Source organism: Rhagoletis zephyria, unplaced genomic scaffold, assembly GCF_001687245.7.
Source record: "Rhagoletis zephyria isolate East Lansing unplaced genomic scaffold, Rhagoletis_zephyria_1.1 Rzeph_scaffold_00774, whole genome shotgun sequence".
Lineage (NCBI taxonomy): Eukaryota > Metazoa > Arthropoda > Insecta > Diptera > Tephritidae > Rhagoletis > Rhagoletis zephyria.
Genome location: NW_016157858.1, coordinates 52,927 through 67,788, shown reverse-complemented (window position 1 = coordinate 67,788; position 14,862 = coordinate 52,927). Strand labels below are relative to the sequence as shown.

Here is a 14,862-nt window from a genome sequence, read left to right as displayed (position 1 = left end):
CGTTGGCAGGCATTTATGCACGACTACATGGACATTAATACCATTCGCATACCAAGATGGGTTCACTTTACGCAAACAGATGACGCCGAAATACATGGATTCAGCGACGCTTCGGAGAAAGCATACGCGGCGACTGTTTTCTTGAGAGTTAAGACTGCGGAAAGAGTTGTGGTCAAACAAAGGTAATGGCAAAAACAAAGGTAGCGCACGTCAAAACAGTATCGTTACCCCGTTTAGAACTTTGCGGCGCAGTTTTGCTTTCGGAAACCTTAGAAGCGGTCGTCGAAAATCTGAGTCTTGGACATTTGAAAATAAATCTCTGGACAGATTCGACAATAGTTCTAGCATGGATCCGGAAACCACTGTGTTCGTGGTCAACTTTCGTTGCTGACCGAATAACAAAAATTGTAGACAAGGTGGGAACCGAAAGCTGGAGTCATGTGGATTCGGCATCAAACCCAGCAGATCTGGCGAATAGAGGACTTTCGGCTAGTGAGCTAGTCAACAACTCCTTGTGGTGGCAGGGTCCTTCTTGGTTACAAGAAGACAAGTCAAAATGGCCAGCACAAGAAGCGAACTACGACACAGTCATAGAGGAAAAAAGGGTGCAAGTTCACGCAACAACTAGCACAAATAACTTTGAAATTATCGACAGATTTTCAGATTTCTCAAGAGCTTTGAGAGTCATCTCATATATTATGAGATTCTATCAAAGAACTCACCCCAGGATAAAATCTTCTTTTAAAGCGGAGTCTTCATAAATTTCGCCGACCGAAATTAAAAAAACGACACAACGCTTAATAACCATTTATTAGCAACGACACTATAGAGAAGAATATGAGCAATTGAAATCAGGTAAATCCATCGAAGCGAAAAGCGAAATTTCGCCCCTTAATCCATTCATCGACAAGGATCATGTTATGAGGACTGGTGGTCGTCTTGGCGCATCCCTTGACTTGGCCTACAATGAGCGCCATCCAATTATTCTCCCATATGATTGCAGGTTAACTCGGCTTATTGTCCAGTTCGTCCATAAAATCTCCTTACACGGGGAAAACCAACTGATGCTGCTTCTTATACGTACGCAATACTGGATCCCGCGATTAAAAAATATGATACGGTCCATCATCCACAATTGTAAAGTCTGCACGATCCACAGGAAACGGTCACAAACCCAGCTTATGGGGAATCTTCCAACCGAACGCACTACATTTTTGCGTGCGTTCACAAACATGGGCGTAGATTTTGCGGGGCCTTTTGACATTAAAACCTACCGCGGTCGAGGTTGTCGTCTGTCAAAAGGATAAGTTTGTCTCTTTGTCTGTTTTTCGACTAAGGCCATCCACCTGGAAGCCACTAGTGACCTTAGTACTGCTGCTTTCCTAGCAGCATTTGCCAGATTTATTGCTAGACGAGGGTGCCCAAAGAATATGTACTCCGACAATAGAACTAACTTTGACGGAGCATCTCGGTCTTTGCGATCCGAATTTAAAACCTTCGTGGCCGACTCGCGCAATCAAGCCCTTTCTAAACACTGCCACCAAGCTCTAGCGTGGCATTTTATACCCACAGGAGCCCCTCACATGGGTGGACGGTGGGAAGCAGGCGTTAAAAGTTTTAAGAGCCACTTCAAAAAGGTCGCGTCGGACCACAAATTCACTTTTGAAGAGTTTAGTACCTTTCTATGCCGGGTTGAGTCTTGTCTCAACTCACGACCACTTAGTCCATCATCCAACGAACCAGCAAACTTGGAGCCGCTTACCCCAGGACACTTCCTTGTTGGTGGGCATCTACAGAAATCAACGTAAACGAGACTCGTGTCTCTATTGTAAACCGTTGGGATAAATTGAAAGCATTGCACCAAACTTTCTGCAGAAGATGGAAATCGGAGTACCTAACCGAGATGCAGAAACGCGTCAAGTGGAAACATCCACAAGCCAATTTGAAACAAAGGGACCTAGTTGTCATTAAAGAAGAAAACCTCCCACCCACTGAATGGAGACTTGGAAGAATAGCCAAACTACACCCTGGTCCAGACAACCGAATACGTGTAGTTGACGTTGATACGGCAAAGGGCCAAATAACAGACCAATAGCAAAGTTGGTTCTACTCCCGCCCTGCAACTAGGGAGTCGAGATTCGGAATACGTCAAACTCATTTTGTTTATAGTTTTTGCTACAAACAAGTTTTTCGTATTTTAATAGGAACGCAGCAATTACATACATACATACATATGTACGTTTGTACAAATGTAAATAAAAAAAATATTTTTGGATATTCATAAACAAAATTTGTCATTTATTTCAATTCAATTTATCTTCTCATCGTTTGAATATAGTTATGACGACACCCATAACAGTATTCACTCAAACTCAAAAAAAAAAAATTTTTTTTTTTGGTAAACTCATTCATTGGTTTTTTATATGAATATTCTATATGACGTTTTGAATGAATTCATGCTGCCCTCTACCTCGAATGCATGAAAAAATTTTATGGTAGGGATTCAAATTAATAAAAGTCAATGCGTTTTGCTCGACGTTCCAATTTATTCTGTTTTCTATAAATTCAAATATTTTCATTAAACCGACGTTAACCTGTCTACTCTTCAAATCAAATCCCACCCGGTCATGCAATTATTCTCTATATTGTTGGTAAACATATGCTCACTCGCTTATGATTGTCATTAGTTGCGTTCGATAACAAAATCAGCCAACACCAGCCAACAATCAAAATCAAAAGAGTAAACGAACAGGAAATTAGCCATTACTTGCATTTTAACCGCTTAGGAATATTAGTATTTTTTTATTCAATAAATTTTTATTTACTAGGTACATTTACTTTCATAAATATAATTCATTATTTTCGTTAACTACCTCGTACGTTTTTGATTAAAGTATTTTAAATATTTTGAAGTTTTTTTGGTTCGCCTAGTCTAATATTATTTTTATATAATTTAATTTTATGCCTGAATAACTCCATTAGCCATTACTTGCAAAAACCGGAAGAAGAAGACACACCAGTTGACTTTGTTTATGTTTTCTTTGTAAACAAACCGAAATTCATGTTGCCTCCATAGAAGAAAAAAAGAAAGTGAATGTTCAATGTTCACCAGTAAACACTATTTTGTTTTGATTCCTGGGAAGTTTCTTACAAAACTTACGATTGCTATAAATTTTGACCCATTTTTAGGTTTGCTCCCCAAGCTACTTGAACAAAAACGGGAGCAAAGTTCAAACTGTCAGCGTATATCAAAGAAACTTAAAAAGGTACTGGTGGAACGCGTATGTGTAACACGAATTGACTTCGAGTAGCTTGCCGAACAAACCTTTGGTTAAGATTTACAGATTTGGTGTCTTCAAACTAAAAACAAAGTACCAATGAAAACGCACCAAGCACTAAACTCTAAAATTTTCGCGAAAAGCACCAATTTGGCAATAGTGATAAAAGTTGCGTTCCCCAACTTTTCAGGGTTAAAACCTGTAAAACTGTCAAAAGGGAAAAGAAGCCAGAGAACCGATTACGGGAACGCTTTCTGGTAGATTCCTTTACATTCTTGCAACTTCGTGCGAGTTGGGGAACGCAACTAATGTATGACACTAGTAATTTAATAATTACTACAAACTTACCACGTGCCAAATCCATTAAAGCCGGTCAGGTCAAAAGTTTATCAGCATCGAAGAAGAGGATATCACAGATGATATTGGCGACATCAATAATAGCATTCCCGATGATTTCATCAGTGACTTTGTTACGCCACGAAAGGTGCATAATTCCACATTAAGCGAAGATGATATGCTCTATGAGTCGAATCGCAATAAAATTAGTGATTTATATTCCGCCTTCGATGAAACGGGCACATTTCGTAGTAAATCTAGTCAAATATGGGATCCACATCCCCAATATATAATGACCGTTTTTGGGCATGAATTGCATTTGGTTTTACATCAGGAGTCATCATTCATACCAAAGCAAACATTTAGTGTAATTCGTATACTTAATAATAGAACCGAAGCCCCACTGATGCGCTTTCAGCCACATGGGTTTTGCCACAATGCTGGGCACAGGGCGTACTAACATTGGTGTATCGCCCAACAGCAATAACAGATTGGTGGTGATGGGTGAAGCTGCTAGAGAGTGACGCGGGGATATTGCTTCCAGAGTGTGAGTGAAAATAGTTTTGACGCTCCGTTGTTACGCAGTCGCGATGGTTGACTACCTCTTCTGAAGTGATGTGCAGCAGAGTGATACCGAGCACGAACTTTTCCGATCGGATTAGTTCAAAACAGTGAATTACATAGTTAGGATGATCGTCGGGGAACTCACGTTTTCCTATGAGCGCAATTAATTGTGCGAATGTATCACGTCGTCGGCGAGACACATTTGCCATTGATAAACTTGCATATGTATTCCATAATGTTTCACGCAGTAAAGTTCTCTCGCTAGCAGTCAAAGGTGACCACCGACGTGAAATCCAATGCTCTAGAGTTGATGTACTGAAAAACCAGAGATATTGCTTTGTTTCAATAGAAGCAGCCACCTGTAGACTGATTTGCCAAGCGCTTGGTTGTCCTTTGAAGGCAATAAGTTCTGTTTCAATTTCACGTTTTCGTATATTAGGCGTGGCTGGGTGGTGGAATTATTGCAAAAGTGCCTCTACCATGGACAACGAGGAAGACATTTTTGCTATGTCGCGGAGGCAATCACAATCTATAGATGCTATCTGCTATCAGATTTTGGGGATCTAAATATATTTTCGATGCATATATAAAGCAGTATTTTAATTGAAATTGTCCATAACACTTGCCGTTGTTATTATTCAATAAAAACACTTATCGCTTTCAGAAAAACATTGAAACAACGAAATTGTCGAAAGCATGAAAAACGAATGCTTCGCAGAGGCCGGTCCCAATTCTTGGTATTTTCTGGGTATCTGAAAATGAAATGAATGAATTGAATAACACTACTAAATAAATAATCACTACAAACTTACCACGTGCCAAATCCAGAATGAAATTTTCAGTCATTCAGGAAGTTATTGCTGTGTCAAACTTTGACATACGGTATTAGCTCAAAGTTTGACATACGTGATTGGGCGAAATGCGAGCCTTCATAAGAATGTGGCAAGCAGCACCATCTGGTTGTCAGGTGCACAACTTAATAATAAACTGCGAAAAAAAAAAAAAAAAAACCCCTTTTTTTTTTTGAAAGTTGTTGAAGTAAATTGTTCATCTTCATTATCCAAACGCTCTGTTGATGGTGATATTTATTTTTTGAACGCGGCAGCGGCATCATGAATTTTATGAGTTTACCACAGAAGACGAGGAAGAACTGATATTTCACTCAAAAAATATGAATAGATCTAAGCTGGCCACAATTCCAGGCGTGGTGTTAGTTCCGTCGCTGCCAAAATAATTATCTATATATACAAATGTTATAAAAGTTTGGTAATTTTTTTTTGAGATTTGGTAAAAATTCCAAAAAAAAAAAACTAAAAATATTTGTGGCAACACTGAATTCTTTATGAATCGGTTTAGTCAAGTATCGCACCATTATGAAAAATAATGGGAATTTTTTTTCTTTTGGGTAGGAGGCTATGGTGCTTAATAACAAAACACCACAATAATGTTTTAACCCATTTTCTACGATATTGGCGATTTATTCTGTCAGTATACACTGCGTGGCATTGAATTAGCCTCGAATTAATTATACACTGCGTGGCATTGAATTAGCCCCGAATGAATTATGAAGTTTAAAATGATTAAGTTTATGCATCGATATAAGACAAATAAAGAATTAGAAATGGAAACCACGAAATAAGATAATATTCATGCCTCCCCATACATATACATATATATTCTCATCTATTTTTTTTTTGTGCGCGAGCGCCTTAAATTCCAAAGGCACCAGCGCGTAAATATAACACTGGGACGTCGCTCAATATCACGAGCGCCACCTAGAAAAATCCTGAATAGCAGCACAGTAATGCTACGGCTACACCAGGCACTTCATAGGGAATTTATAATGCTGGAGTTAGACGCATATAAATATTTTATGTAAAATTTCTATACATATGTACGATAGCAAATGCACGAATACCCACCACTTGCCACCCAACCATAATAAATTCAAAGCAAAACAGAATTTTGGTCAACCAAATACTACAAATTGCAGAATGACCCGATTCTCAGCCCTGCGCTCTAAAACTGAGAGGAGCTCGGAGGAGTTTCCAATCGCCTGTCGCTTGTGCGACAAAGACCACGGCATAAGACTTTGCCCCATCTACCGTGGTAAGACGGCAGAAGAACGACTGCGAGCGATCCTCATACACCGCTACTGCCCGAACTGCCTCTCGCCATTCCACCGTCTGGAAAATTGTGCTAGCGCCGACAGATGTCACAGGTGCCGTGAGAAGCATCATACTTCGCTCCATATCAAGACCAACGATAACTGGAGGCAGCCAGCACGTAATATAGAGGATGATGACAACAGTTCCCAGGGTGTCTTATCCATCCACATAGAAGAGCCTTATAAGTCATGGGCTCAGCAGGTCGAGGAGGCNTGCGTTAAATAATTTTGTATCTGAGTGCACACACACATATATAAGATACGGCTAACATTCCAGCCGTTAACAGTATGCCCCGCCGTACGGTAACTGAGTTGAGGGGAAACTCAACGAAGGTTACTGTTCGGCGGGCTCAAACCCGTTTTCGTTTATTGGCACTCCATCACTTCCTAGAAGACCAGCAGAGCGACTGCCAGCCACCACACCACGTCAGCAAGGTAATTTCATCAAGCTATTAGCAAAATTTATAGTTAAATTCACTCTGTTTTATTAAACATTTTGTCTCAACAAATAAAGCAAACATTTGTTATTATTGTTAATCATTAAATACTAATACGCTGTTGTTTTTTTATCACTTATTTTCTTTACGTGCGAGCGCCTTAACAATTTCAAGACGCCGGCGAGTAAATAGAGCGTATTTAATTGGTAGGTGCGGATCTGTTCGCTTGGTGACTCCCGCCAGAGAATCGGCTGCCTTTTGCGATGCCTTTTATCCACCTCAACCTGACGGATCATCTTCTCCACGTCCGCCTTAATGGCAACTTGAAACCGTCGAAATCTGTGAAGGATGTGGACGAGATTGTCCTGCAATTGGTTACCAACAAGTTGCGTGTCGCTCAATGATATGCCATTGCTCGATTTAGCCGAAGCATTAAACACCACACGGAATTTCGCAGTCACAGCATGATGTGGGATATAGTAGCATTGGTCGTAGTTAACTTCTCTCTCCGGGATGTGCTGCATATGACCAAGCTGCTCATACTCCCGCATAAACTGGATATACCTGTTACGAAGATCCGCATCTCCATCCAGTTTTCGCTCTAAACTAAAGAATTGACGAAGTGCACCACGATGGGAATTTGCAAGTGCCGGAGCGTTGAATCGGAATAAAATTTGTACGACATATCGACCATCGGTATTCCTCGAAAACGTGTCCAGAAATATTTGCTCGCAGTCCTCCACATAGCTGCCTTCAGGTGGTTCTTCCGCATCCCAAAATTTTCGAAGAAGCCCATCAAGATCATGGTCTTTCAGTTTGCTACTTAAGGACTGAGGCTTGGATTCGTGTGATTTGGCATTAGTCGGGCCCAACACAATCCACCCGAGTCGAGTACGCAATGCACATGGTTTATCACAGCCTTCTGATACCACTCCATCTTGGAGGATGGTGCTCCAAATGTCAGCACCGATAAGCAAATCGATGCACCCCGGTAAACCAAATGTAGGGTCAGCCAGTTGTAGACCACTTAAGTACTCATAGGCGGCTGTGTTTACAGGAATCGCGGGTGTCGATGAAGTGATCGTATTCAAAATGTAAGCGTCGAAACTAATGTCGAGCCCTTCATCAATCTTCGAATGCAGGTTAAGGGTGGTAACGACTTTAGTGTACGCTGAGTTTTGGCCGACGCCTTCAATAGTCATGACACAGCATCTTCTACGAAGATTCAAACGATGAAACATAGATTCTGATAAAAAGCTCACCTGACATCCCATATCACACAAAGCTCTGCATTTATGTAGGTTACCCTGATGATCAACGAGCAAAACCTGCGCAGTGGCTAACAACACGACGTGATCACCATGAACCAAGAAGGATTGAACTACATTTGACTGTTGTTCACTGCGTGGGAAGACCTGAGGCTGCGATACTGTAGGTTCTGGCTTAAAATTCGATGACTCCATTTGGTGGGAAGTGGCGGCCATGCTAGTACCCGCACCAACAGTCGGACTGCCACAAAGAAGTGTAGGATGTTTTTGGCGGCAAACCGTAAAAACTCCCGCTGAACAATCACGCGTGACATGGCCGTCACGCAGGCAGTTGAAGCAAAGGCACAAACGTCGAACGGTCTCCCAACGAGACGTTACTGCAAGATTCCGCCAGCGATGACATTTGGCAAGACGATGGTTCTCCGAACAATGTGGACAACTTGAAGTATTCGCACCGTTCGCTTGTGCAGACGCTAGGTGTGCTCTCACACCCTGCGATACAGACGATGCAGCCGGCATATTCATCGCGCGACGCTCGATGAAACTCAATAAATCTTCCAATCTGGGAATATCGTTGTCTTTGAGGCTCATGCCCCAATCATTTCTTGCTGCTACCGGCAGCTTTGGCAACAATATTGGAATCGCAAGCGCATCCCATTGTGTTACCGGCAACCCCATGACAGATAATGCACGAAAGCTGTTACGTACACAGTCGATGATATCCCGGAGCACCTTCTGTGTGTCGCGTGGATCAGTTGGCAAAGCTAGTATACGTTGCACATGGGTTTCTGACAGCAGATAGGGGTTGTCATAGCGACGCTTCAGTTCCGCCCAAACCTCTTCATATCCTCCAGTATAAAACCCAGTGACCATTGGGACACTTTCAGGCTTGACATACTGACGCAATTTACTAAGCTTGTATGTTGGCTCGAGATCTGTCCGTTGGTGGACCATTGTCTCGAACATGTCTTTAAACACAAGCCAGTTCTCCACCTGGCCATCGAAGGGTGGTATGGAAACAGGATCTAGCCGCAAATCCACTGCTTGGGTCCGCACGGAGTCATGCTCAACAGGAGTGCATTTCAATAGCAAGCGACGTAATTTAATGCAAACTTTGTTGAATTGCTCTTCCGTGCTAGCGTACAGCGTATCGTGAGTAGGAATATCTGACGACCCAGCGACTAAATCCAAATGATGTTCAACGAACCGATCCCAGTACTGCTGCACCATTCCAAGAATGTGCTCAATTTCGACCTGATCTAGACTATAGTCCTCTGTATGAACCGTATTAAAAATCCGCGTAATCGATGACTTCGCTGAAGTACGTAAATTCAAAGAAGTCATACCGCAATATATGTTGTACAGTTTTTTTCCACAAAATGATATCTGCCTAATCACGCCACAAAGCAAACGTTGATTAGCGGCTTATTGAACAGTTAATTCTGAACGGCTCACGAGTTGTTGTTGTGTCACCTAGAAGCGACAACAAACCACCGCTATTGCCGCACTTCTGGCAAAGTCTCAGTACTCCGTTACACGAAACTAAATCTGTGGAGCCCTTTTCGGTAACTCCAGCTGGATGATGCACTGCTAATCCAAGCGAGACTTCCTCGATCGCTTGTTCGTGAATGCACCGTCGCACTTCAAAATTGCTCCTCACAGGAGGCACCAAAAATGTATCAGAATCCTTGATACATTCAGACGGCCGGCCACTCGCTGGCCGCTCCAAAAATCCAACAGCAATTCAATTAAAAATTATTTCTTACACAAAGAATAATAATAAGCAAATTACAATTTATATGTTATGCCTGCCAATGTGCAGCGCTACGAAACAACAGAGAAAACGACAGAATAACAAAAACTACTCAAGAAACAAATGATGCCACTGAATACGAAAAATATATACATGTAATCAAATCAGTGATGGGACATGATGTGTTATACACTCATTTATAAAACCGTTTTGACAATTTTCTTGCTTTTACTATCCCAATGTTTTTGAGCATTTATTTTTTTTATTCAAATACTTAATTCTAAGGTATAATAGACATTAAAGAAGTTTGATTCTTCTAAATTTACATCAGAACTTAACTTCAATAATTTAGCTAATAAATTTTTGCTATTCGAAATTTACTTTCAGTTTCTTTATGTCAACAAGGAATACTGGTTTAGGTTTTATCAGACCACCATTTGAAATTTGGCCTATCCATGTATGTATATGAAAGGGAGATTTCTTTTCATAGTCATGATAAATCCTGCACCTTGGACCAAACTCGTCCACTTAGAAATACTCGGCTGCGATAGGCAACAAATAAAGTCACGACCCCACGTGAAGAATCTCCTAATGAAACATCGCAGCAATTTGCCCACGGTTGTCGCTTCACTTGACAATTCGAAGGTTTAAAATAACGCACAAGTTTTTTGTCCAGGCTCTTACAAACACAACGCACCGCTCGCAATTCCTTTTCATTTTATTATGTATTTAAAATTAGTCGCACAGGTCACAATTGTAAATTTATATAAAAAAAAAATTTTGAATAGTAGATATAGGGTTAAGAGTTGACATATCAGTNATCTCCTAATGAAACATCGCAGCAATTTGCCCACGGTTGTCGCTTCACTTGACAATTCGAAGGTTTAAAATAACGCACAAGTTTTTTGTCCAGGCTCTTACAAACACAACGCACCGCTCGCAATTCCTTTTCATTTTATTATGTATTTAAAATTAGTCGCACAGGTCACAATTGTAAATTTATATAAAAAAAAAATTTTGAATAGTAGATATAGGGTTAAGAGTTGACATATCAGTCGCAGTTCAAACGAGAGAAATGTCGAAATCACTTCTACCTTCCCTGCAGTAAAATTTAGAGACAGTCTCTTAAAGTGCTAGTTCCGCCCTACACATTTCAGAACCATCTCTGAACTAGTGCAAAACGGCTGCAGAGAGGGACAGTTGAAACTCTCGGTGGGTTAGTTGCGCTCTGTTGAGAAGTAAATGCACAAATTCTCACTTCTCGTACAATACGAAAATAGCTCAGCGGGAAGACCTCCGACTCTAATATCGTTGGTCACGAGTTCAAATCGCGGAGGAGGCAGTTGTGATTTTCAGATTTAAGAAATTTAAATTAATTGAGTGCCGCTTAAAAAATGAAGAGAATGTGATCAAATAATATAAAAAAAATAATAAAAATTTAATAAAATGCAATCTGTAAAAGAACAGAAAAAACGAAAAAATATCAAAAAATCGAATAATCAGAAATTTTTTTAATAAAAAACTTATTGTCGCAGATCTGTCTAAAATTGAACCAGTTTAGAATATAAAAATAATCTAATAATCGAGTTTTAAAATTTTTTCTCATAGAAAAACTTACTGTCCCAGGACTGTCGAAAATGGAACCAGTTCAGAACTAGTTCGAAAGTTCTGCAGAGGGGGGAAATTCCACTTCGTAGGACATCGCCATGTAAAAAGAGACAGTTGAAAGCATTGCGTTGGGATAGATCGAGAACCAGTACCGCCTCTTAAAGAGCTAGTTCTGCGCTAGTCCTGAACTAGCGCAATTTACTGCAGGGTTGTTATGCCTTGCTCTACTTCCAACACATTGTTACTCTTTTTCCGCATATATACACTACTTGGCGTTGAGAGAGTAAATACTTCACGTACTTGCTATTACTCCACCACCAGGTACTCTACTTTCTCTCATCGCGTACGAGAGATATTTGCTGCTTCCAAAATGGAGTAGCAAATCTACTCTCTGTATACTTGTAGTACTGGAAGTACTTGCGTATTAAATTTCAATTCTGGTTGTTAGCCTACTAGTTGATATCGTTTGCGGCGCTGGTCAGTGAAATTGAAAGAGTAAAAATAGTATATGGAAATTGACGGTGTAAGGAAATGTTTACGGCCTTATTTATAAAAAATAGCGTTGATTTAGACAGTTGTTTAATGTGACATTTTCATACAACTTTTGTATTCAAGCAGCTTTTTAAATCTATTATGTACTTATATTTTTATGAAAGTATTATTTCTCGTTTCTAATTTTCTATAAAACTATTTGCAGTCATTAACCAACAAATAAGTTGTCAAAAACAACAGCTTAAGCAATGCTGCTATACGAAATAAAATTATTAGTGGCAAATCAAAATTTTGAAAAGTGCCGATTTTCACATTCGATAGTTGGACATGGTAGCGACGAGATGTACGAGCATTTTTTTCTTAAGAGCTGCATACTGATTTAAGAAATTTTTTATAGAACCAAATTAAAAAAAAATATGAATTTTTAGTTTTTCTTGCGAGCCTTTATATCTATATAACTTGATTTCAAGAGAAACGAATTTTCATTGGGCACGTTCAGAAGGCGAAACAGCTCAGTAACTGGTGCGATTGCACATTCTGAACGCGTTGTTGCGTACTTCTGATCAACTGAATAGTTGCGTGTTAGATGATCGTAATATTTTTCTGATCATTTGAGACAACATGTTGGTGTGTACCTTTGAGAGTTGAATTTGACAGCTAATGTATGAAGTCGTTCAGAAGACGCATAACGATCACTGTTTTTTTTAGCAAAGGTTGCGTTCAACTGCTGCGCCTTCTGAACCTACCCATTGATAGCTTTTTTTTTTGATAACACTGTGCGACAGCTCAAATCGGTATTGAGTAAAACCAAATGCAAGAGATAGTTTTTGAATTCCATTGAGTTTTTTTTAATAAATACTAAAATCAGAGGTGTATATATGGCGAAAGAAAAACTTTATCCGATTTTTTTAAATCGAAACTACATTTTTACATATGTACATATGTACATGCATGCATAAATATATTTAACATGAAATTGAAATTTTGACATCAATTTGCGCTAACTTCAAACCCATGGTTTCAATTTTACGCATATCGGCAGGGTTTTCCCCACAACTTGGTTTTGCTGCAGTGAAGCGACAGATCAAGAGACAAGAAAAAAATATATGCGGACACTTATATATATATGTATCTATGCACATACATACATATGTACTAAGGTATGTATATCAGCATTTTAGTTGAATGTACGGTTTGCTCGTCGCTCTATTTATCGCTCCACTACATTCCTGTCCTTAGTTTTATTCAAATACCACAAAAGTATGTTTTTTTCGAAAATACTCAAGTACTACCAGTAGAGTACTCTACTGTCAAATACCTTTTACTCGCAGTAGTTGCGGAAGGCAAAGTAAATATTTTACGCGTCTTGCTATTGATCGGTAGTTTACGTACGCTTGCAGAAACTGTTTTATGCTTACTCACACTTGACCCGAACGATAAGAGTAAAGGAGGGAAAGTATTTGCGCGGCGATCGGATGTCTTGTTAGGCCGTTGAAATGGAATTGCGCAGGAGTTTAGTATGTACGCTTCAAAAAATTGTGCGACTAATCTCTAAAGAGAGTATTCCGAGATTACTCTCAATCCGGTACAATTGGGCATTAATTAGGCCTAGTCTCATAAGGGTACTAATGGAGGTCAATTAGTCTCGACTCATCCCTTATGGGTATAATTGGAGATCAATTAGTCCCCAACTCATCTCTAACGGGTACTATTAACGATTTAATGATATGTACATGCATGACTTTTAAACATTTGCATATCACTTTGAATCTCTTTTATTACATAAGCTAATGTTGAATTTTTTCCACCTTCTTCAAGACATTTTTCATGGTTTTATGTCATGGTTTTTCTTGGGAGGCAGGCTTTTTGATTAATCTTTCTTCGGCAACAATTTCCCATATATGCCTTTTAAATGAAAAATCCCTCTTCACCTAAAAGTGACATTTTTGGAATATTTCACATTTTTTGTTTTTTTTTCTAGCAGTTTTATTTCACAAAAACATATAAACAAGGATATAATAGAAAGCAACGCATATGTTGATAAAATTTTTCAGCCGAAAATATAATAAAACAATAAAGGTTAAGGTGGTTATTCACAAACAGTTAGGCCTTTTTTCATTGTTTCTTTGCTTAAACATTTTTTTCATGTTGATTATCGAATAACTTGAGCGGGAATATATATTTTTATATGAAGTACGCAAAATATATCAAAGAAATACCGTTCGCAAAAGAAAACAAAACGACTTACAATAATAAAAAACAGCTTTGTTAGTGGCTTATTATTTGGATCGTATAATGCTGTTTTTGATTTTTTGTTTTTACCACCATAAAAAAATTTAGAAAGGGGGGACAAAAAATAGCACTTCGTTTGGAAATGACCCGCTTACATATCAACTTCTTTTCCCTGCCGAATGAACTATAAGTGCAACTATGTGCTTCGATTTTGCTGTTCTCAAGCTTAATTCTATACATATAATACAATTGTAAAAGACCGATGTATTATAGATATTAAAGAAAAATTGATATGGGAGGTCTTTATTAGAGCAACAGAAGCCAAATCAACAGTTTTTTGAAATTTTGTTTGTCTTTCTGCTGGTATGTTTGCACGCGTATCAGTCAAAACCTAATGCATGGAATTGAATGCATTGCTAGACTTAAAATATTGAAAACAATATTAGAGAGGCCATTTTTGTAAATTTTAGTTAAAGCAGAATGATAAGATAAAGTAGATGTTAAAGTATGGCTGTCAAAAGAAAGAGTTTNGCCTAGTCTCATAAGGGTACTAATGGAGGTCAATTAGTCTCGACTCATCCCTTATGGGTATAATTGGAGATCAATTAGTCCCCAACTCATCTCTAACGGGTACTATTAACGATTTAATGATATGTACGCACTTAGTCAATGAAATTTCATGTGCGGCGTTGGCACGCAGAGAGAGTATTCGCCTAACAAAACTGAG

The 14,862-nt window shown here is 39.2% G+C and overlaps 1 protein-coding gene across 1 annotated transcript; it reads right to left on the bottom strand.

Moving 5' to 3' along the window:
* Positions 1-6,892: 6,892 nt before the first annotated feature.
* Positions 6,893-9,394, bottom strand: LOC108361476 (uncharacterized). The gene has a single exon (XM_017614094.1). It carries the CDS (start codon positions 9,392-9,394, stop codon positions 6,893-6,895), a length of 2,502 nt encoding a protein of 833 aa, XP_017469583.1.
* Positions 9,395-14,862: the final 5,468 nt, after the last annotated feature.

Coding starts and splice junctions, on each gene's coding strand:
- LOC108361476 (XM_017614094.1), bottom strand. CDS start 9,394: ATGACTTCTTTGAATTTACGTACTTCAGCGAAGTCATCGATTACGCGG.